The following is a 20642-nucleotide window of genomic DNA, read 5'->3' as shown; positions in this document are numbered from 1 at the left end:
ACAGGAGCAGGAGTTTTTGCAAAAGCAACAGCAGGAGCTTGACAGTGCACTGAAGAAAATAATTCAGCAACACAAGCATGAGATTGCTACCATTGAGCGGGACTGCTTGAACAGCAAACAGCAGCTAATGAGAGGTGAGAAGACTTACTGACTACAAAGAAAATTTAAAGTGAATTACATGAATTCTCTCAACACTTTTTTAATTACCGTTAGTGAATGGGCATCATTAAGTGGCACTAAAAACTGAGTAATAATAATAAAAACATGGGTTACTTGGGCTACCAAGAAACACAGCAAGTATTCTTAGTCACATCCTGATTTCTGTCACTGAGCTGTGTGTTCACCCTTCTCAATCCCAGCCCGGGAAGCTGCAATCTGGGAGCTGGAGGAGCGACACCTGCAGGAGAAACACCAGCTTCTCAAACAGCAGCTGAAAGACCAGTATTTCATGCAGAGACACCAGCTTCTCAAGAGACACGAGAAGGTAAGAAATCCAGACTTTTTTTTTTTTTTTTTAATTTGTTTAATTACTGGTTTTAGGAGTTTCATAGTTGAGGACAGTGAATCTGTCCAAGCTGACCTCCTGTAGGTTTGTGGGGAATTGAAGGGTGAAGCGTTTGTGTGTTTTCAGGAAATGGAGCAGATGCAGAGATACAACCAGCGACTGATTGAGGAGCTGAAAAGCAGGCAGACGCAGGAGAGAGGCCGCCTGCCTAAAATCCAGCGCAGTGAAGCCAAGACCCGGATGGCCATGTTCAAGAAAAGCCTTCGAATCACGCTATCAGGATCTCCTGAGCAGGACCGGGAGAAGATCAAACAGGTGACACGACCGAAGTCCCCTAAACTGATTTAGCTTAGATTTGCAAGTCACCTTGTTTAGATGGAATAATGGGATACATGTACACGGCACACGGTCGGGATAATCTAGAGCCAGACTCCTCAAGCTCTTCTCAAGTGTGTGTGCGCTGCGTATTAATGCCAGGGTGGTGTGTTGTGTGGTTGTTGTTGACAGTTTGCTGCCCAGGAGGAGAAGAGGCAGAAGAATGAAAGGCTTCATCAGCACCAGAAGCACGAGAACCAGATGAGGGATCTTCAGCTGCAGTGTGACACCAACATCCGTGAGCTGCAGCAGCTTCAGGTAGGGTGTGCATTCATGAGAACTTCACAGCAGACCTGCACACTGTGTTAATGTTGTCTGTGCAAAAGGTATAGTTCCATTTAAATATCACATTTTACAGAAATCAGGGTTTCCTTTAAACATAACGTATTCCACAGTTTAATGCTGGGGTCACACTACACAATTTTAAGCCCAATTAGGCCCTCGACAAATCGACACTGATCGTCAAGACAAGCAGCTTGGTTGGGGCGCATCCCCGCGACCGGTGCTCACGTAGTGTGAGATGGGCTGCAATGCAATCGCTTTTAACGATTTTATTAAACGTTTAATATTTACGACTCGATCGGCAGCGATTGTGGAAAGTGACGTAATCAGCAGCCAATGAGAGCTGAACTACCAATGGTTGTTTCGGGGCAGGCTATTTTAAAATAGTATAATACAGGGAAAATAATATTTTTAATATCTGTAATTGACCCAGGTCTGTGCAAAATATCGATCCCTACAATGCGATGATCATACTGTGGGATGGATATAGCCTGTGTGTTGCTCACCTCCAGCTCTCACACAGAGTATACAGGCTATTGCCCTTGCCTACCCAGACATGTCTTCAAACATATCCTCTTTTCTTTCTGCTTTTTGTGTTTTCCGCACAGACGAACACAAACAGCAGCTTGTAGTCGCGTTCTTTCCGCAGTTTTGTACAGATCTGCAGAAATCCACTGATCCCACTGGTGGAGAAGTGCAGATCTGCACTACACAAATGTGACTTGTAAATGTCGACTGTGTTCGTTTACCTGGATGGATTACGTGTGTTTCTGTGAGATGTGGGCAGTTTAGAGGCTGTCAGAGATCCCCAAATGATTTCAGATCAGTTGAAGAAGTGTGTGTTCCCCTGTACAGTGCATCCGGAAAGTATTCACAGCGCTTCACTTTTTGCACATTTTGTTATGTTACAGCCTTATTCCAAAATGGATTAAATTAATTATTTTCCTCAAAATTCTACAAACAATACCCCATAATGACAACGTGAAAGAAGTTTGTTTGAAATCTTTGCAAATGTATTAAAAATAAAAAACAAAAAAAGCACATGTACATAAGTATTCACAGCCTTTGCTCATTATTTTGTTGAAGCACCTTTGGCACCAATTACAGCCTCAAGTCTTTTTGAGTATGATGCTATAAGCTTGGCACACCTACGTTTGGGCAGTGTCTCCCATTCTTCTTTGCAGGACCTCTCAAGCTCCATCAGGTTGGATGGGGAGCGTTGGTGCACAGCCATTTTCAGATCTCTCCAGAGATGTTCAATCGGGTTCAAGTCTGGGCTCTGGCTGGGCCACTCAAGAACATTCACAGAGTTGTACTGTAGCCACTCCTTTGTCCCGTTGGAAGATGAACCTTCGCCCCAGTCTGAGGTCCAGAGCCCTCTGGAGCAGGTTTTCATCAAGGATGTCTCTGTACATTGCTGCATTCATCTTTCCCTCGATCACGACTAATCTCCCAGTTCCTGCTGCTGAAAAACATCCCCACATGCTGCCACCACCATGCTTCACTGTAGGGATGGTATTGACCAGGTGATGAGCGGTGCCTGGTTTCCTCCAGACATGAGTTCAGTCTTTGTTTCATCAGACCAGAGAATTTTGTTTCTCATGGTCCGAGAGTCCTTCAGGGGCCTTTTGGCAAACTCCAGGCGGGCTGTCCTGTGCCTTTTACTGAGGAGTGGCTTCCGTCTGGCCACTCTACCATACAGGCCTGATTGGTAGAGTGCTGCAGAGATGGTTGTTCTTCTGGAAGGTTCTCCTCTCTCTACAGAGACACACTGGAGCTCTGTCAGAGTGACCATCGGGTTCTGTACCCTTCCCCAGATCTGTGCCTCGATACAATCCTGTCTCGGAGGTCTACAGACAATTCCTTGGACTTCATGGCTTGGTTTGTGCTCTGACATGCACTGTTAACTGGGACCTTATATAGACAGGTGTGTGCCTTTCCAAATCATGTCCAATCAACTGAATTTACCACAGGTGGACTCCAATCAAGTTGTAGAAACATCTCAAGGATGATCAGTGGAAACAAGGATGCACCTGAGCTCAATTTCGAGTGTCATGGCAAAGGCTGTGAATACTTATGTACATGTGCTTTTTTTGTTTTGTACTTTTAATACATTTGCAAAGATTTCAAACAAACATCTTTCACGTTGTCATTATGGGGTATTGTTTGTAGAATTGTGAGGAAAATAATGAATTTAATCCATTTTGAAATAAGGCTGTAAGATGATAAAATGTGGAAAAAGTGAAGCGCTGTGAATACTTTCCGGATGCACTGTACTTAAGTGATCATGTAGTGTGCACTCCTTCACGACATGACACATACATTCGGTGCAAAATAGTTTTTAAGTGTGAGCTGCCCACTGTTCACAAAATCGGGTTGGATTGTAGAAATCGTGTATTATGACCCCAGCTTCAGTTGAACCCATTCCTCTTTTCTTTTTTCCACCCTGAATAAACCATCAAGGTAGGGTAGGTATATATCTATGGTGCGATGCCACACAAAAGAGTCAGTTACTATACTTTGTCATTCACATGTAGATAAGAATGCGAGGAATAAATAGATTATTGCTCCCATTTTAGATTTTTTTGTTCTGTAGTTTGTTTTTGTGAAGAGGAAACGCACCATGTTGTATAAGGGATGCGTGTATGTGAGCTTGATGGTTGACTTGAGCTAACGGTCATTGCGATTGTTGCAGAACGAGAAGTGCCATCTGTTGATTGAACATGAAACGCAAAAGCTGAAGGAGCTCGACGAGGAGCACAGCCAGGAGCTGAAGGACTGGAGAGAGAAACTGCGTCCCAGGAAGAAGGTAAGAGAGATGAAGGGGCCACCGTAAATATTGCTAATGTGTTAGTTTACACTATAGGACTTGGTTGTGGAATTACCTGCTAGGGTCAGTGATTTGCCTGTCATTATGCATGTTAAGTCTGAATAAATGACATTTCATTTAACTTTTGTGATGTAAATTCTTGGGGCCTGACACACTAAGTACTACCTATCTTAAACCGTATATATGTGAGTGAATGCATGTGTTAATATGATGCAGCCATTATTATTATTATGGTGGTGATGTTGTAAAACCCTCAAGTACAAGCAGATGTCTACTCCCTGTTTAATCCCACCAGGCTCTAGAAGAAGAGTTTGCCAGGAAGCTGCAGGAACAGGAAGTCTTTTTCAAAATGAGCGGTGAATCGGAATGCCTTAACCCTTCTGCACAGAGTCGAATTTCCAAATTCTACCCCATACCAAGCGTCCACTCCACAGGATTATAACCCCCGCTGCATTCTGCCCCGCACAAGAACTCCTGAGCACAAAGTGGACCATGCTGGTCCCCTCAAGGAGCATCTGCGGCCTTTCACCTTCTCCAGCGATGATAATCCGCATTAATATCTGAACACTTGAATTCAATTTCAGGTCCTCGCTGTTGCTGGAATAGGATGAAAGGGCCCCAAACTGCAGCCTTTATTTCTCATAGCATCTAGACAGCGCCGTCTGAACAAGCTATGATTCGTATCTGATCACTCCTCTCTTTTGGATATTAACAAAAGATCCAGTTGAAATGGGTTATGAAGGTTTTGTTTTTCTTCTTTGATCTGTCGCTTTTGAGTCAGGAATTGAAAAGGTTATGAAATGCAGCATATTAGCACTAGTTGAACTTTATTGACCATTTTTATTCAAACTGCATAAAATAAACACTTCCGAAATAACTCAGGCAATTTACTGTATTGACAATTTTCAAATTGGAATTAACTAACAGCAATTTAGGCTCTTGTTTTTCTCTTGTTATAAAAACCCCAGTGCCTAAAAGAATTAGATCTGTGACCTGGCCTTTTTATACAAGCTTATTTTGAAAAAGATGTGCTGCTCATTTCCCCCCCCCCACCCCATAACTTATTTGCACTAAAAGTAGCTGGTAATTTGTATAAACCACAATATACAGTATAAATATATATGTATATAAAATAGATGAGATGGTGCTTGAATTAATTCTGTCACAGGCCTAATACCTGTAACAACCATTTTAAAATAGAATGTACTTTTGGTAATCGATGAAGTGCACATTTACGAGATGAATCTTGAAAATCGGGATTTATTTTATATACTTACTATGTAATGTGTCCTGTTGCTTATGATGCATTAAACACTCATGAACGACAGTGGAGTGACAAAGCAGTGCTGACGTACAGTTTGCATGGGTTTGAGTTTAATTCTAAAAATACTATTCTATTTCAAGACTATTTACATGCATCTCTGATTATTTCATTAAACGATTATATATACTACAATGACAGACTTCTCTTTCAAACATTTGGTTATTTTCAAATTGGAAAAAAAAGACATGCTTTTTATTTTTATTAAGGAGCTTGTGTGGGTTCGAAACTCAGTCCAATATTGCTGTTACTTTGCTATTATCGACTTTGTAAGGAGCTGCATTATTTCCGGCACAAATGTTAGTGAGGAATTGTCTGTAGCTGTAGAGACACATGGCGCACATCCCATTGGGAGTTTTTTTTTTTTTTTTTTTTTTTTTCTTCTTTAACGAATGTAATATTTTAGTGATATCACGGCAGTGTTTCATGTAAGAATATGCAGTATGAAACAATTTTGTAAAGTGTGTGTGTGTTTGTGTATATATATAATGTATAATATATATTATATATACATACATATATAATGTATATTATATATTATAAAAACTCTGTGGCCTGTACTAACAAAGTTCTGTCCCCCAAAATGTGTTTCCTGTGTTTGGATTTTCATTTTGTTTATAAATTCAACATGGTTTGCAGGAAATTTCAATACCAAATATGTGATGAGACTTTGGGGGCAATGCATGTTTATTTTCTAATTATTTTTAACTATTTAAGTGTAATTACTATTTTATGATGTTGGTAGTTATTAGCCTTAATTTTTCAAGACTTGCATATACAGAAAATGCTGTATCAAGTGTAAATTGGTATACTGTATCATTTACCCTTCCATTACTCTTTTTGGGTTTTATCGAATTGGAAGACTTATATTTTGGAAATGGTTTAGGGGTCGTCTTGCCTTTGAGTTCTATCATTCATATAATTGTTTAATAACCGAATGCAGAGTCATCTCTGGAGTTAAAATTGATTTAGGTCTGTTGGTTGTTGCAAATGGTTCTAGATCTTTATTGTTACTGGAATGCAGCATATTGAGTTTTTTTATTGTTTTTGTTTTGTTTATTGGATACACATAACCCACAACAGTGGTAACATCAGGAGCCACACTGAAACAAGAACTCCTTATTAAAATCAGTCATAACTGTTTTTGGTTTCATTGATGAATAGTTTTTTTTTTTTTCATTGTAGGAATAAACATGGGTTCAATGTTTTAGAATGGGCGAGGTTTCCTTTTTGCAGATTACAACATGCATTCTTTGAACTGCCCTGGTGGCGGTCTTTCTGGGTTTATAATGAGCAGTGTAGTTAAGCAGGAAGCTACAAAGGTCTGCAGGACATGGAGTTGGTCTGTAAATGTTTGGTTGGTATGAGTCAAAAGCAAAGGGTCATTTTGTCCTTGTTCTATATTCACTGGTATACTTTCTAATTCTAGAAGTATATATATTCTTAAATCCTGGAAGAAGTGCTGTCATTTGACCCGACTGAAAGTTGTGAAATTATGGCTGCTGGATTTCCCTGATACTGTGGGTTATGTATCAATAGTGCATGAAGAGACACCTTATTAAACAACTCTGATTTAACATGTATTGTTAAAAATCAAGTAATTCCCCAAGCTGGATATTTTAGGAGGTGAAACAGAAAAATAATCGATACCTAGACTTATAATAAATACACACGTAAGGAAAGATGGTAGATTGCGTGCACTGCCACAAGAACTTATGACTGTTTGTTATTGGTGAACTGATGGGTAATTTGTATGCAGGCTGTCGAATCTCCTGAAGAATTATTTTCCTATATGCCAGTTTGCAAACCAATAACAAGGATGTGTAATCTGAATGTCTAAATTTGAAGTTTATGATGTAGATCTTATGCATTTTAAAGATCAGGTGATTTATATTAAAAAAAATGCTTCTGTAGATTGACACAATCCTGGTGTAAATAAAATATGTACTGTATATTTTAATATTGCATTTTTTATTTATTCCTACAGTTATTACAAAATTAAATGTAATCCACAGATCTATACAGAAGGTCTCTGCATTTTAGGCTTTTTCCTTACATTAACCTGTATGGAGAATCCTATAAAAGTCAGAGCAATTAAGGCATCTTTATCCGAATAGTTACACCAAAAATACAATATAGTAAACAAACATTTATTCAAAGTTTTTGTATTAAAAATACATTTCCATAATTTAAAAACTTTTTGCATAAATGGGTTTTATGGAACTAATTTGTAAATCAATTTATAGCAGTAGAATATTTTTTGTGTGGAAAAAATAGTTTATGTAATAATTGCAGATTGTTTTATAAAAGTGTTAGACTGTGGAAAACAAGCTGGCTCTATAAAAAAAATGATTACATCAAAATAAAACAAATGCAGAACATGTACAAACTATATCTCACCCACACAAAAGTAGCAGTAGTGAAATGTAAGGTATACCATATGTAGAGAATACATGGGTCCCATTCTTTTAGTCACTCAAACAACATGCAGGAATGAATGGTGTGTTGAGGTCATTCAGGGGAGGGAAGGTTTGAAAATTAAAGAAGTGACCAACCCACCAGGTTTTGCTAAAAGTACTTTAAAAGGCAGCTAAACTCTGACAATTACATGAGTTCTATACCCCTCTTAGGTTACCACAAGTTATGTTTTACGGTTATTGCCTCATACCCAGTGCATCCATCTAGGATTGCATTATACTTCTGAAAACATTACATTATGATGTTACCAATGTGTCCATAAACCTTGCGTATCATCTACAATTAATGGATTTATCATATTTTAATTACATGTTACATAGATGCATGCACTATGCAAGAGGGAATTATGATTTGTAGGTGTTCCATATTTGATTTTCTCCCAGGTTTAACTGCTACAAAGACATATAGTACCAAGAATTAAGTATTAAAAATCTTTATATAAAAACTGAACACTCTAGTGCTATTCAGTAAAGTCTCCCCCCACACTGCAGTTAAAAACCAAAACAGAAAAAGCAAGCAACATACCACTAACATGTCAACATATTACTGTTATCGCCAGTGACGCGGACACTCCACATCCCTCAGAGAGTCCAAAGTTTCCAGTACTGCTCGGTATTATTACATAAATTAAGGAGAGTGAATCCTGTTCTTGTTTTAAACTCCTATGCTTCTCTTCCTCCGGCCAAGCGCAACTTGCTCTCCTGAAATGTAGATGGATAATTAACAATCAGTTTAAATTGGAGACTTAAAATATATATACAAATGTAATATGAAATTGGTATCCAACTGTCATACCTTTCTCTCCCTTGTATCCTCTGGGGCCCTCAATGCCCATTGGTCCTGGCAGTCCTCTTTCACCTGCAAGAGGAGATGGTCAAAACTTTGCAAAGCCTTCAACTGTTCATCTAACATACACTACTGCTTGGAGTGGTTGTGTGCAATGGGCTTTTAATGGCGTTTATGATTTCATTCAAAGGGTACTTTCGTGGAGATTGAGAAAAAAGTACCTTTGTCTCCCTTAGGGCCAATGTATCCTCTCTCCCCCTTCTTTCCTTCTCTACCAGGGGGCCCTGGAATAGTGCCATAGGCTGCGAAAGAAAAATTATCATCAGTTAAAGGTCTGTGCCACCTTAATGGAAAGTTACTTTTAGTTACAGTTTTACCAGCATATCTATGCAAAAAGTAGCCCAGCAATAACATCAAACAATTGCAGGAAGGCAGAGAGGACAAAATCCTCAAGATAAATCACGCTTTTTAGAAACGTGAAGGTGTGGTAATATCCCTTAGGAAAATCAAATGTCTTAACTACAATTCCATTGCAATGCCAAGCATGAAGGGGATAAGGCAGAGACATTTCTAGAGCTGTTATCAATGTTTAGTCTGTGCCCTATATATTATTTTCACAAAATGGAACTGGCAGATGCTTCATCTGGGAGAATTTGAAATACAGCCACTAGAAATGCATCTCCACAGACTATAATCAAGTGTGCCAGGCCTTTGCAGACCAGATATTCAGTACTTTTGTAACCAGTAACAACATTGTGACTTGTTTTCAGCAGATTCTACCTACAACATGGAGGAAACTTAATAAGTGAAGCCTAAGTACAAATCAATACAATGCCTAAGTGTGTGGTCAATTTTATTGCGCTGACTTTCAACTAAAATAAGCATTTCTAATGTCACAGTATGTAGTAATCAGCAGGTGTAGGAAGCCCAAGGCAGCAGTGTCGAGTCCGCACCTCTGAAGAATTCCATCAGGTCAGCGGTGACGTTGCCATAGGCCCCAATGACGTGGCTGTACCCTGGGGGCCCGACAGGCCCGGGGAAACCGGGGGGGCCAGGGGGGCCAGGAAGGCCTGGGTAGCTCACACGCTCAGTCACATGCTTAGTCACACTGTGGGATGCATCTTTCAGCAGGCCCTGGGCTGAGAGAGGACACAGAATTAGACATGCCAGCACCCAGCTTCTACAAGGATTACACTTCTGTGAGTGAGTCTCTTATATGAATAGAGAAGCCTCATATAATGAAGATAGGAAAGGAAAAACAAATGTGCACTTTCCCCCCCAAAATGATCAATGATCCAGTGCAAATCAGACACGAGCAGAACTGAGGCAACCATTGCCATCTAGCAAACACTAAACCAATCAAATCATGGGAACACCTTGGGACATGGGAGGGAAACGGCTCTTCATGATCATACATTTACTGCATGGTTCAAAGTTAATAAGTAGTCTTTCTGCCTCAGGCTACTCCTTATAGTCACCAGGAGAAAGCCTGACAGACCAGCCATTGTCCACAAATGTGTTTCACAAATTAAAGGGTAACTCGCCAGAACAGATTAACTATGGTCCTATATTTATAGTAAAGAATGTTTTCTAGTTTTCTGGGATATAATGTTTGGATGCAATACTTATTAAAAAGCAATTGTCCTTAAGTAATTAGTAGTTTATTTGGAAAGGTAAACAAAAAACAAATATACTGCTTACTTTCTCTGCTCATCATATTTTGCAATTGTATTATTGTATTAATTTCAGACCCTGAAATACTCACATTTCATGTAGTCAGTTACTTTCACTGCAATGGTGGAGTAATCCATTGTGTCAGTCCATGAGCCACCCCCACTGTAACCAGGGTCTCCTCTATCCCCTTTGTGTCCACGTGGGCCTGGGGGGCCTGGGGGGCCAGATATGCGACTCCTGATACTGCTGTCACCTGTTATACAAAATGATTGAAAGACACCATTTTACTTCTATGCTTTTCAGTAATATCCACAAATGTCTACTCCCAAACCCAAACCTTAAGCCTAAGCATTATCCTAATCCCAACCCTAAAATATAACTAATTTATAGACGTCTCTGCCATTTGGATACTGCTGGATGTTTAAAGACAGATGTGAAACTGCTGAACAGTAACAGGGCACTCACTGGAGAGGTAGCTGATGAGCTCTGAACGGAAGTGCTCTCTCTGCGTGTTCTCAGCATACGACACCAAACCACTGGACACCCCAGGGGGCCCCTGAGGGCCAGGGGGACCAGGGGGACCAGGGGGACCAGAGCGACCAGAGCGGGTACCAAACTCAACATCTAGAGACAGAAACGTTTTACATGGGCATCACTGTTATGGCATTTGGCCACCATTTCCCGTCGTCTTCCAAATGTCAATGCAACAAGGAGATAATGCTGAAATGGAGCACTATTTGACTTTTTACATTGCATTCAGAACTCAGAAATTTACATTGAATCATGAGTCAAAAGGAAGCTTAGATGCAGCTTTCCACAGTGTCAAAAACATGGAACCAGAAGCTACAAATAGTTAATATCTTCACAGGCTTACTTCATTATTTCTAAAACACCTTGGTTTATTAGTAGTGTTCATTCTAGGGGTTATGAGCCTGCCACCACCCAGGAGTGTACAAAAACACTGATCCAGGCAGGAGACCACACAGTAGAAGAGAAAGGAAAATTAGATGTGTAAAGCCATATTTTCCAGAATGTTATAATCCCCTCAGAATAGTGAGTTAGAGTCACCGTAATTCAAATTACCTTTTCATCCTGTAATAGGGAACAAAGTAGCATTAAACTAGGCTTACTCTGCAGGCGGGTTCTGATGTCTTCCAGCTCTCTGCTTGAGCCACTATAGCTGACTGATCCTGTGGGGCCGGGTGGCCCTTGGGGGCCCTGCCTTCCTTGGGGTCCGGGGGGCCCTTGGGGCCCAACAAACCTACGAAACTCTGAGTCTTCAGAAGAAGAAAGCAAGAGAGAAAGAACAAACCTTGGGTGTAAATACCATTCAAGTGGTCAGGTATTTACACAGCACCTCCATGCACTGTATAGTGTATTGTACCAAGCTGTTGGGTTCAGAAATCTGCATTCAATGACCTATTGGAGACCAAGTCCTCACCCTAATGAGCAATCAGGACTGCATTTATGTAGCCAGGATGGACATGAAGAGAAGCCAGCGAGGCTGTGTGTCTGTGGAAGCTGTGAGAGGACAGAGCTGAGTGTGCCATGGCAGGCTGACAGGAGGCAGGGGGTTTGAGGGTGCTGGGGCATGGGGAGGGCTCCAGGGAATACAACAATAGACTACAGGGGCAAAACTATACAGAGCAGGACATGTACTGTGCCTGTGCATTACAGTTATGCAAAACAAAACAAAGAGAATATGTTTAGTCTAGGTTTAATCTATATTCTAATTCTATATAGCCACATTGTAATTGAAGATCATTTCCACTCTGCATTGTAGAGCTGATTAGTCCTCCCTGCACAACTCCAGTCCAGCACTTATGGTTACAACAAATCATTGGGAATAAGGTACTTATTACTAAAAGGTGCTTGAGGCAGATTTCAGATACACAAATACGGAGAGCTGTCAGTGATGAAGCAAAGAAAGCTTATGAACTGATGAAGTATAGATAAGCACACTGCACTAGGCACACTTAACGGACACAGTTATTGCCTGCACGACAGACTGCAGAGCAATAGCAGCAAATTGAGAGTGAACTGGTCGAGACATTAAGCTGAGAGTCATGCAGGGTAAGTAAACAGATACGTCGTTAGTATGACCACAGAATAAAAACCAGCATGTTATAATACAAGTTCAGAATGTATTTTTGGCAGTTCCCCATGTCTGTAATGCTGACAGATAAAACCACAGCCTGTCTTGTATTTGGTACTTGAGCAGGGCAGGTTGCTGGGGCAGGTGGCCTCTCTTACTTTGCAGCAGAGCTGATATGTCTCCGTAGGTGGAGCCTGGCAGTCCTGGGGGTCCTGGAGGACCAGGGGGTCCTGTCACACCTATTCTCCCTGCATCTGAGAACACAGCACACAACAGTCATTGGACACCCGAGCACAACTCCACAGAACATTCAATCCTCCTGGAAAAGTCTTAGCACAGGTGGAGGGCTGCAGGTTCTCATTGTTCTCAAATATCTCTAACTTATAATGATTTAGAAGGCTAAAGTTAATTATTTCAGTTTCATTAAATTAGACATAGCTTCACAAAAGCTTTGTGAAGACAAAAGTGTTGCCACTGTTGTAAAAGACTATATTTAATAGTTTCAACAGACCTGACCTCAAGACTGAATAGCAAAGACAGTATTAACTTAGCAATTCTTGACACAATAGAGTAAATGCAGTAGACAAGTATTTTGACCTCTTACTCCTGAATTCCTACTGTGTTCAGCCTGAACTGAAATGTGCTGTAAGTCGTAGGCCCTTTGTTACTTCATCTGTGGGATGTAAGATGATGCTGTTCCACTGCTCACTCACAGTAATTCAATTGGCTGGGGCTGTCTGCCCACAGTGGAAACCAGGCCTTTACCAATAAACAGAGAGTCGTGCGATTGTGGGTGTTGCTCTCACCGGTCAACATGCTGAGGACTCGAGAGGAGATCTCCTGCAGGCTGTAAGAGCTAGAGGGACCAGGAGGGCCAGGGGGTCCCATCAGATACTGCCGCAAATCCTCCCCTGAACACAGCACAGAGACGTCAGACTCACACCTCCCCCAATATACTGTCATTTACATTCCGGTTTTGCGTCATTCATGTCTAGTGCAGAAGTTTCATTTGTGTATTTCTTCCTCATGTTACCTTTAAATCTTTTGAAACAAACAGTAGACTAATTACGCACCACAAACAGATGGACAAACAAACCCTTACTGAGTTTGACACGCTTAATGCACTGTATGTGTGCAAGGCTGGAACTCAGGGCAGCTACTCACTCTGCAGCAGGGACACAATGTCACTGACAGAGACAGACCCTGCAGGGCCAGGGGGGCCGGGAGCACCACTGGAGATGCCAATACCTGAAACACAAGCACAGTCAAATATTCTGGGATTAGGAACAATTCACATTCCAAAGACTGCCAAACATATTTTACAACAACTGTATAAGTCCTGTGGCTTTTATTACAGAAACTTTAGTCTGTAGAATTATAAGCTTTTGTCACTGTGGTAAATAGAGGAAGAGTTGTATGTGTCGAGCATATGCCAGTTTAATTAAATGTACAATCATCAGTGTTTGCTCCAGGAATGATTTATTGAGGGTCAAAATATCAGGTGGCCATTTTGTTCAGTGAAGGGGTCAATTTGTTTTACTACATTTACAACCAAAAAGTCACATGACTGTTAAGCATAGTAATAATCAGTCAGTTCAATGAAACCATGTGATTTCTTGTATATTGCAGTTTACCATAATCTACCATCGATTCCTGGTAGGATCCATCAATCACAGTTGAAATATATGCAGTGTTGGTACATTGGGCAGTTTCCCATGGTTTCTCACTTCAAACAGGTAAGCTGTTTTTTTATGAGGTAGGGTTTCCCACTTCTTGCTGTGTACTAACAATTCTGCCAATGTACATCTCCTGAAGAACTCCCCAGATCCCATGTTTCCACATAACTCACTCTGTAAGTAGGCAACGACGCGGCTGGCCACTTCATCAAGGGTAGCGTCAGAAACTGCATTGCCTGGGGGTCCAGGAGGTCCTGGGGGTCCCTGGAGTCTGCTCAAGTATTGCCTTATAGAATCACCTGCAAGGACAACACCACACCAGACTCACTACATTTGTGTGAGCAACACATCTACTACTGCAGCTTTATCTATAAAAAGTACTTACAGTTTAAAAATCATTTTTTACAAAACACAAATAAAGAAAATCAATGACAAACAATATTGTGTAAACAAGGTTCTTCTTGTATTGAAGTTCTGTCAATATTTTCTTTGACCTCTAAACATGGGAACTAAGAATTTTACCAATGTGTTTTTAACAATTTTAAAATCCAGAACTGGAGACAGTTAGGTTTGTAAACTCAGGACTGTATAATGGCACACGAATAAGACCTTCAGCCACCTACTCTGAAAGTACTCTCCAATGTACTGGCGGACATTTTCACTAGTGCCCGGGGGCCCTGGGGGCCCAGGAGGACCAGGGGGTCCCTGATAGCCTACCAAATTCCCACCTGGAGAAAGCAATAAAAAGATTAACACTGACATCAGAAACAAAACGAATGAAGAAACACAAAACAAATGATCGCAACTTTAGTTTCTAATGTTCTCTGTCCACCATTTTGGCTGGTTATTCTACTGTTGAAAAAAGGGCTGAAAGATTTTAGAATCTTTCACTCATCATTTACAAAGGTACAATCAATAAACCTAGGTGCTTCTACAACCAAACCCTTTTCAGTGAGCAGTTCAATTGTATCCACTTTCAATGAAACAAGACAATTGGGTACAAAAAACATGCTTATATATGTTTTGTAATTTTACTTTAATTTACTTGTAGGTTCACAAATAAGAAGTCATCAGCAAACATTCTGGGATTCTATATTCTTGAAATATTTCTATAGAAACTGACACACACTGTCTGTTTGTGCTTCTTCTATATGAAAAGCCTAGTGTTGTCAGTCCTGTCTGCCATAGATGCTGGATAGTAGCGTGGTACAGATTGGTGTGTTACCTCTTAACACTGTGGAGCCAGGGATGCCAGGAGCTCCAGGGACTCCCGCATCTCCTGAGGAAGAAGAGCAGAGATACATTGTAAAAAACAGTAAGTGCTACATCTGTATGGTATGATCAAATATGTCTGTTGAAGGATTATTCCAGGATAGTTGACTAGGAGGCTGTTCTAGAGCAACACAGGTGGAATTTGGCCGGCAGAGAGAAGACAAGCCAGGTTGTCAAATGTATCAAGGAAACTACACACTGCTTTGAGTATTTGCAATTTTGTATTGTCTTGCAAATTGAAATGATTATTTTTGCACATTTATGAACTTCTCCATACACCACTGTGCAATATTGACTCCCAATTACACTGTGCTTAGGGCTGTGCCAGTGAAAGCTTATTGGTATCAATATACCATTAAAGGATTTACCATCCAGGGGGTGGGTTTTGGCATTGCTCCAAAATTCTTTAAGTTGTAAGACTCTTCAAATTCACTTTCCAATTCTGTTCTATGTTTTAAAAAACATTCTTAAATGGTAGCCTACCCGATCCCAGTATTAATACGTTGGAGGCCAGAAAAGCATCTCGTCCCATCATAACAATACTAAATACTAAAACAAAACTGAAATAGCTTACACTGATAAAAATAATCAAAATATCAAATAATTTTTGCTTTTTAATAGGCTAAGACGTGTCAAACTTAGAATTACATTTTATTCTCACAACAATTGCTCATGGAACAACCGTAATTACACATCTCAATTAGTTTATTTGCCAGAAAAAGCTTTCCCATGTAAGTTTTATATATTTTTCAAAATGTTGAATAAGAAGAAGTGGCCCCACATAGAATAACAATGTTTTAGAAAATGGCAACATAATAGACTATAAGAAAATAAAATGGCCCTGAAGAATGTCAATGTCAAGTGTCTTGTGCTCCCTGTGAATAAAAGAAGACATGAAGGGCAAATGGAATGCAGATATTTTGGGAGTTCAGTCCTTACCTTGGTCACCCTTGGGGCCTTCTGGTCCGCGGGGTCCTGGGGGACCTTGGGGTCCTGGTGGGCCTGAGGTTAAAGAAAAAGACAGCAGTGAACAGACTGACAGTAATAATTGGATTTGTTAGAATAATAGTTGCTCTATTGGTCAGTTCAACACTATTTTGTACTATTTCATTATTGTTAAGCTACTTAAAAATATAAATTCACTGATTATACTTTTCTGTATAGTCTGAGCCTAATGTAAACCATGTCGAATCAAAAATACTAAGATAACCACAATCTAAAAATCATCACTAAGTGTCTTCATCAGGCCTGTTTCAGATAACTGTTGTAATATTGAAGTCTTCTTGGCAGACACCGAGAACTCACCCTGTCCTTGGATGCTGGAACTCCCAGGCAGACCGGGTTGACCAGGCTCCCCTGAGGAACAAACACACAAGAAAGACAAATTTTGATCAAGCAATGCTGGTCCAATACACAGATATAGGTTAGCAAAGTGCATCATTGTCAACCTCACACACTTCATAGTCAACCACATTTTAGCCCAAACAAGAGGAGAATTCCAGAGTGTTGTGTAGGACTTTTTATATTAATTTCTCCATCATGCAGTGATCTCTGAGGACACATGCATTTTACTTGTGTCCCGCCTTCAGACTTCGAAGAACAAGTCATTGATCTGTTAACACTTTAAATAGAGAGATCACTCTGCATGTGTCTGGAAGGCATTGTTCATTGGAATCACAAAGAGATTCTAGAAATGTGGGAGTCACTCTGCCTTAAACAAGCCATGGTCCGTCAACATGCCGTTACTGTGTAAGCCATTACTGTAGGCTTAGTCCAGGCTTACCTTGGTATCCCCTTGGTCCATGGTCACCTACAAAAGTTAGAAATGTAAACCAGGTTAGAAACACACACAATTTTTTTTAATTCTATTAAGACTATTGTTTTGTAAATCAAATACTTAAGTCAGATATGATATTTAACCTACATGAAAGTCACCTTAGAGAGCTTTTACCTTTAATTTCCCTTCAGTTAAAAGACTGAAAGCCCATTCCTACACCATTCAGTGCATCACAACTGTTCAGTGGTTATTGAGCATGGCTTGCCTACTCTTCTGCCCTGTTGAGCTGCACTTACCCGTTGACCCTTTAGGCCCAGGAAGTCCAGGTGGCCCGGGAGGCCCAGCGAAGAAAGTTCCTGAAGAGAAACAACAACAACAAGTGCTCTATTACAACAGCAATTCACTTTGGCCAACCTATTCAACCATATAATTACAAGTTGTCTAAATCCCATTGACAGAATAATCCCTCTATCATAAAAAAAAATTAATGGCAAAAGAATCCAGTTGTTGTAAACATATCCTGTAAGATCAACTGAAGGTGGAGTTCAAGGGGAAGACAGCCTACCTGAATTTGGTACAAAGCTACCTGGCTCTCCTTTCTCACCAGGAGGTCCGGGCCTGCCCACACCTGTGGGGAGGAATCGTAGCATCAGAACTGGAGCACACTGCAGTGGTGCTCAGACATGGGAGAGATACTGGGAAGATGCATTTTTGGTTTCAGAAAGGTGAACAAGTTGAGAAACGGTAAATTAAAGATGACAAAACAGAGTACCACTGATGGAAACAACTGTCCCCCTCTGCAGCATTTTCCTCATGAGCACCAATCATTAAATTGGGTTACCTGGCTGTCCTGATGGGCCTGGTGGACCTGGGATAGCAAGGCAAGAGAGAAAAGAGAAAACAAATTTGAACAGATTGAAAGTTTCTCCCCTTTCCTGCTACAGTCAGGACACTCAGAACAGTGCATTTTTTCCACTTCGCAAAGAATCAGCACAGACACCGATATATCTCGTCATCTTAATTTGGTTCACAAATTATTTAATGGTTATGGTTATGAGTCAATACAGTGTCAAATGTTTATTGAAAAGTTTAATTTATATATTATACAACTATATATCTTTTCAGTTTGTTTGTTTCATTGGCAAAAATTGTTGGTTCTCACAACTCAAACTGTGTGACTTGAGAGTTTACCTGAAGGACCTGAAGGACCAGGGGGACCAGGGGGGCCTTGGAGGAGTTGACTGTCCTTGTACTTTGCTGGGGGAAAGAAGACTACATCAAAAACAACACTCCTAGTTGAGACATAATAAGGTGGCCATCACAGTATTTCTTTCATATACAGCTCTGGAACAAATTAAGAGATCATTTAACATTGATTTCTGAACTAGGAGTGGTCTCTTAATGTTTTACAGAGCTGTATATCTGAATAGGTTTATCTGTGATGTAAATTGTCTTCACACAATGTGAGCATGCAATGCTAAAAATGGGCATTAGCAGCACTGGGGAATGCTGAAAAATTCCCTTGCAGGTCAAGTTTGGTGTGATTTGAATGGTGTCCATACATAAGCTTTACTATCAGGGCCTTCAGTTAGACTTGTATTGAGAGGGCTGGGAGGGAAAAACAGTTTACAAATGCCCAAGATGTGGAATGTCTAAAAGATTCTTTTAACTATGAATGAAAGATCAAACAATTAACTGCTGTGTCTTTTTTCATATGCTAGATCAGAAGATCAATAATTCTGATATCATCATAATATCATCTGTCATAATATTCCTTTAACTTTTCATTAGGTCTCTTTGCAGTTAGTGAATTAACTATCAGGGTTGCAGTCTTGTGCTCAGTGTGGGTGCATGTCTGGACTGAGAAGAGAACAGCAGTGAACACTCACTCTCTGATACGGACATGATGCCTTGCTCTCCTTGGGCACCCTTAGGACCTACAAAGGACCAACAAGACATAGGGTTTACTGCTTGCACTTCATTACTGACACCTCAGAGCCTATTACCTGGATGTATCATGTTTTTGAGGTGATTAACTCAAACTGATGGGGGCCTACCTCTCAGTCAAGAACACTGAAAGCCTATCAATATTCTTCAGGAAACATTCAAAACTAACAAACTGGATTTCTTTCCTCTACAGTCCATCTAGTGAGTCAGTGAATGTTGTCAGTGAATCTCCACAGTTCTCCGAGCTCTGCCACAGAGATATGGTCTTGGCCTTGCAGTACACTCATGTGCATTATGGATTCCTGGGGCACCGATGGCTGGTATCTGCATTAGCAGACAGAGAGTTGTCACATACCTGGCTGACCTGGAAGACCAGCAGGGCCAATAGGACCTGGAGAGACAGAATGACAATCGGTAATAACACTGGGATTGGGGCAACACAATTCAATACAAAAGGTGGCAACTAATTGCTGTTCCAGAAACATAACGGTACAAATGACAATTAACTTTTGCTGGCATAGCCTCGTTTCAATCCCTGTACACACACTCACATGAACAGTAGTAAATTATGTGTAAAGCAGAGATGACTGATTTACAGAAAACACAAGCAAGATTACATCCCAAAAAGTGTGAAACTAAAGCCTACTCCCACCTGACAGTCCAGGCGATCCAGGTGGTCCAGGGGGTCCAGGGATCCCTGGGGCTCCAGGAATTACCACAGAGTTGGATCCGGCTGTAGGAAAAAATATATATACAGTTTTTATATAATGCAACAGAAATTGTAATTAAGAGGTAGCAAATACCCATTAGAAATCCAATACTAATTTCTGTTTTTAAGGAAAGCCCGACTATTTAAGTGAAATATGTTTAACACGTCTTCCTCATGGATAGTGTCAATCATTTTCAGCACTGGCTATTCAGCAGAGAGAGAGAACAAACAACAAGTCTCAAACAGTGAGTATCCTGGCTTGTATGGGTTCTGCCCGTATATTTGTGAAGCAGGCTTAAATCTACAAACCTTTCCCCAACGGGTTTCTGTGATTTCTGTGGCTTCTGATTAAACAAATACACATGGAATAAATCTGCTGAAAATGCACTTCTCTTACCTGCATTAATGACTCTACCAGGTTCACCTGTATCACCTAAGAGATAGTGTGTGTCAGTTATAGGTCATACAGATCTCAGTTGGTCTGACATTGATTGGTTTTGTAAACTACACTTGTAAACCGTATAATGTAATTGTAAACCAAAAATGTAAATCAATTCTGATGTAAATGATCACAGACGTGGCCGAAAGTATTGGTACCGTTCCACTTTTTAAAAAAAACTCACAATATTCTGTGAACTAAGTAGAAATTGACAAAAGTATTTGGTATCCACCCTTCTTTATTTCACATTTAATAGAACAGAATCTTTGCTTTTGATTTATGATGTAACATATTACTTTAAACAGAAAAACAAAAGAAAATGGCATGGACAAAAATATTGGGACCCATAACCTAATATTTCGTTGCACAGACTTTGGAGACAATAACTGCAATCAAGCACTGACTGATAGTTTTGGCCCACTTTTCTTGAGCAAACCACTCCAGTTCTCTCAGGTTTGATTGGTGACTTTTCCCAA

General features: G+C 40.4%; 2 protein-coding genes across 3 annotated transcripts in view; one reads left to right on the top strand and one right to left on the bottom strand.

Moving 5' to 3' along the window:
• Positions 1-6456, top strand: part of slka (STE20-like kinase a) — a 40806-nt gene extending 34350 nt beyond the window's left edge. For both annotated transcript variants that reach the window (XM_066693218.1, XM_066693219.1), the window contains 6 exons: positions 5-134; positions 360-484; positions 632-820; positions 1013-1138; positions 3858-3971; positions 4288-6456. In XM_066693218.1, the coding sequence (XP_066549315.1) occupies positions 5-134; positions 360-484; positions 632-820; positions 1013-1138; positions 3858-3971; positions 4288-4434 (831 nt within the window). In that variant the 3' untranslated portion in view covers positions 4435-6456. The remainder of the gene's footprint in view (positions 1-4; positions 135-359; positions 485-631; positions 821-1012; positions 1139-3857; positions 3972-4287) is intronic.
• An 807-nt stretch (positions 6457-7263) lies between these two features.
• The window catches only part of col17a1b (collagen, type XVII, alpha 1b), a 40922-nt gene continuing 27543 nt past the window's right edge, over positions 7264-20642 (bottom strand). Inside the window, exons 34-57 of the mRNA XM_066693217.1 lie at positions 20125-20160; positions 19671-19751; positions 19374-19409; positions 18961-19008; positions 18263-18328; positions 17913-17939; positions 17637-17699; positions 17368-17427; positions 17078-17104; positions 16600-16650; positions 16234-16296; positions 15248-15301; positions 14646-14750; positions 14196-14321; positions 13511-13594; positions 13153-13257; positions 12505-12600; positions 11382-11528; positions 10717-10875; positions 10343-10504; positions 9531-9716; positions 8799-8879; positions 8587-8649; positions 7264-8492 (exon numbers count right to left, since the gene is read on the bottom strand). Of these exons, the coding sequence (XP_066549314.1) occupies positions 8446-8492; positions 8587-8649; positions 8799-8879; positions 9531-9716; positions 10343-10504; positions 10717-10875; positions 11382-11528; positions 12505-12600; positions 13153-13257; positions 13511-13594; positions 14196-14321; positions 14646-14750; positions 15248-15301; positions 16234-16296; positions 16600-16650; positions 17078-17104; positions 17368-17427; positions 17637-17699; positions 17913-17939; positions 18263-18328; positions 18961-19008; positions 19374-19409; positions 19671-19751; positions 20125-20160 (1973 nt within the window). The 3' untranslated portion in view covers positions 7264-8445. The remainder of the gene's footprint in view (positions 8493-8586; positions 8650-8798; positions 8880-9530; positions 9717-10342; positions 10505-10716; positions 10876-11381; positions 11529-12504; positions 12601-13152; positions 13258-13510; positions 13595-14195; positions 14322-14645; positions 14751-15247; positions 15302-16233; positions 16297-16599; positions 16651-17077; positions 17105-17367; positions 17428-17636; positions 17700-17912; positions 17940-18262; positions 18329-18960; positions 19009-19373; positions 19410-19670; positions 19752-20124; positions 20161-20642) is intronic.

This window comes from Amia ocellicauda, chromosome 20, assembly GCF_036373705.1.
Source record: "Amia ocellicauda isolate fAmiCal2 chromosome 20, fAmiCal2.hap1, whole genome shotgun sequence".
Taxonomy (NCBI): domain Eukaryota; kingdom Metazoa; phylum Chordata; class Actinopteri; order Amiiformes; family Amiidae; genus Amia; species Amia ocellicauda.
This window is presented reverse-complemented; position numbering and strand designations above follow the sequence as displayed.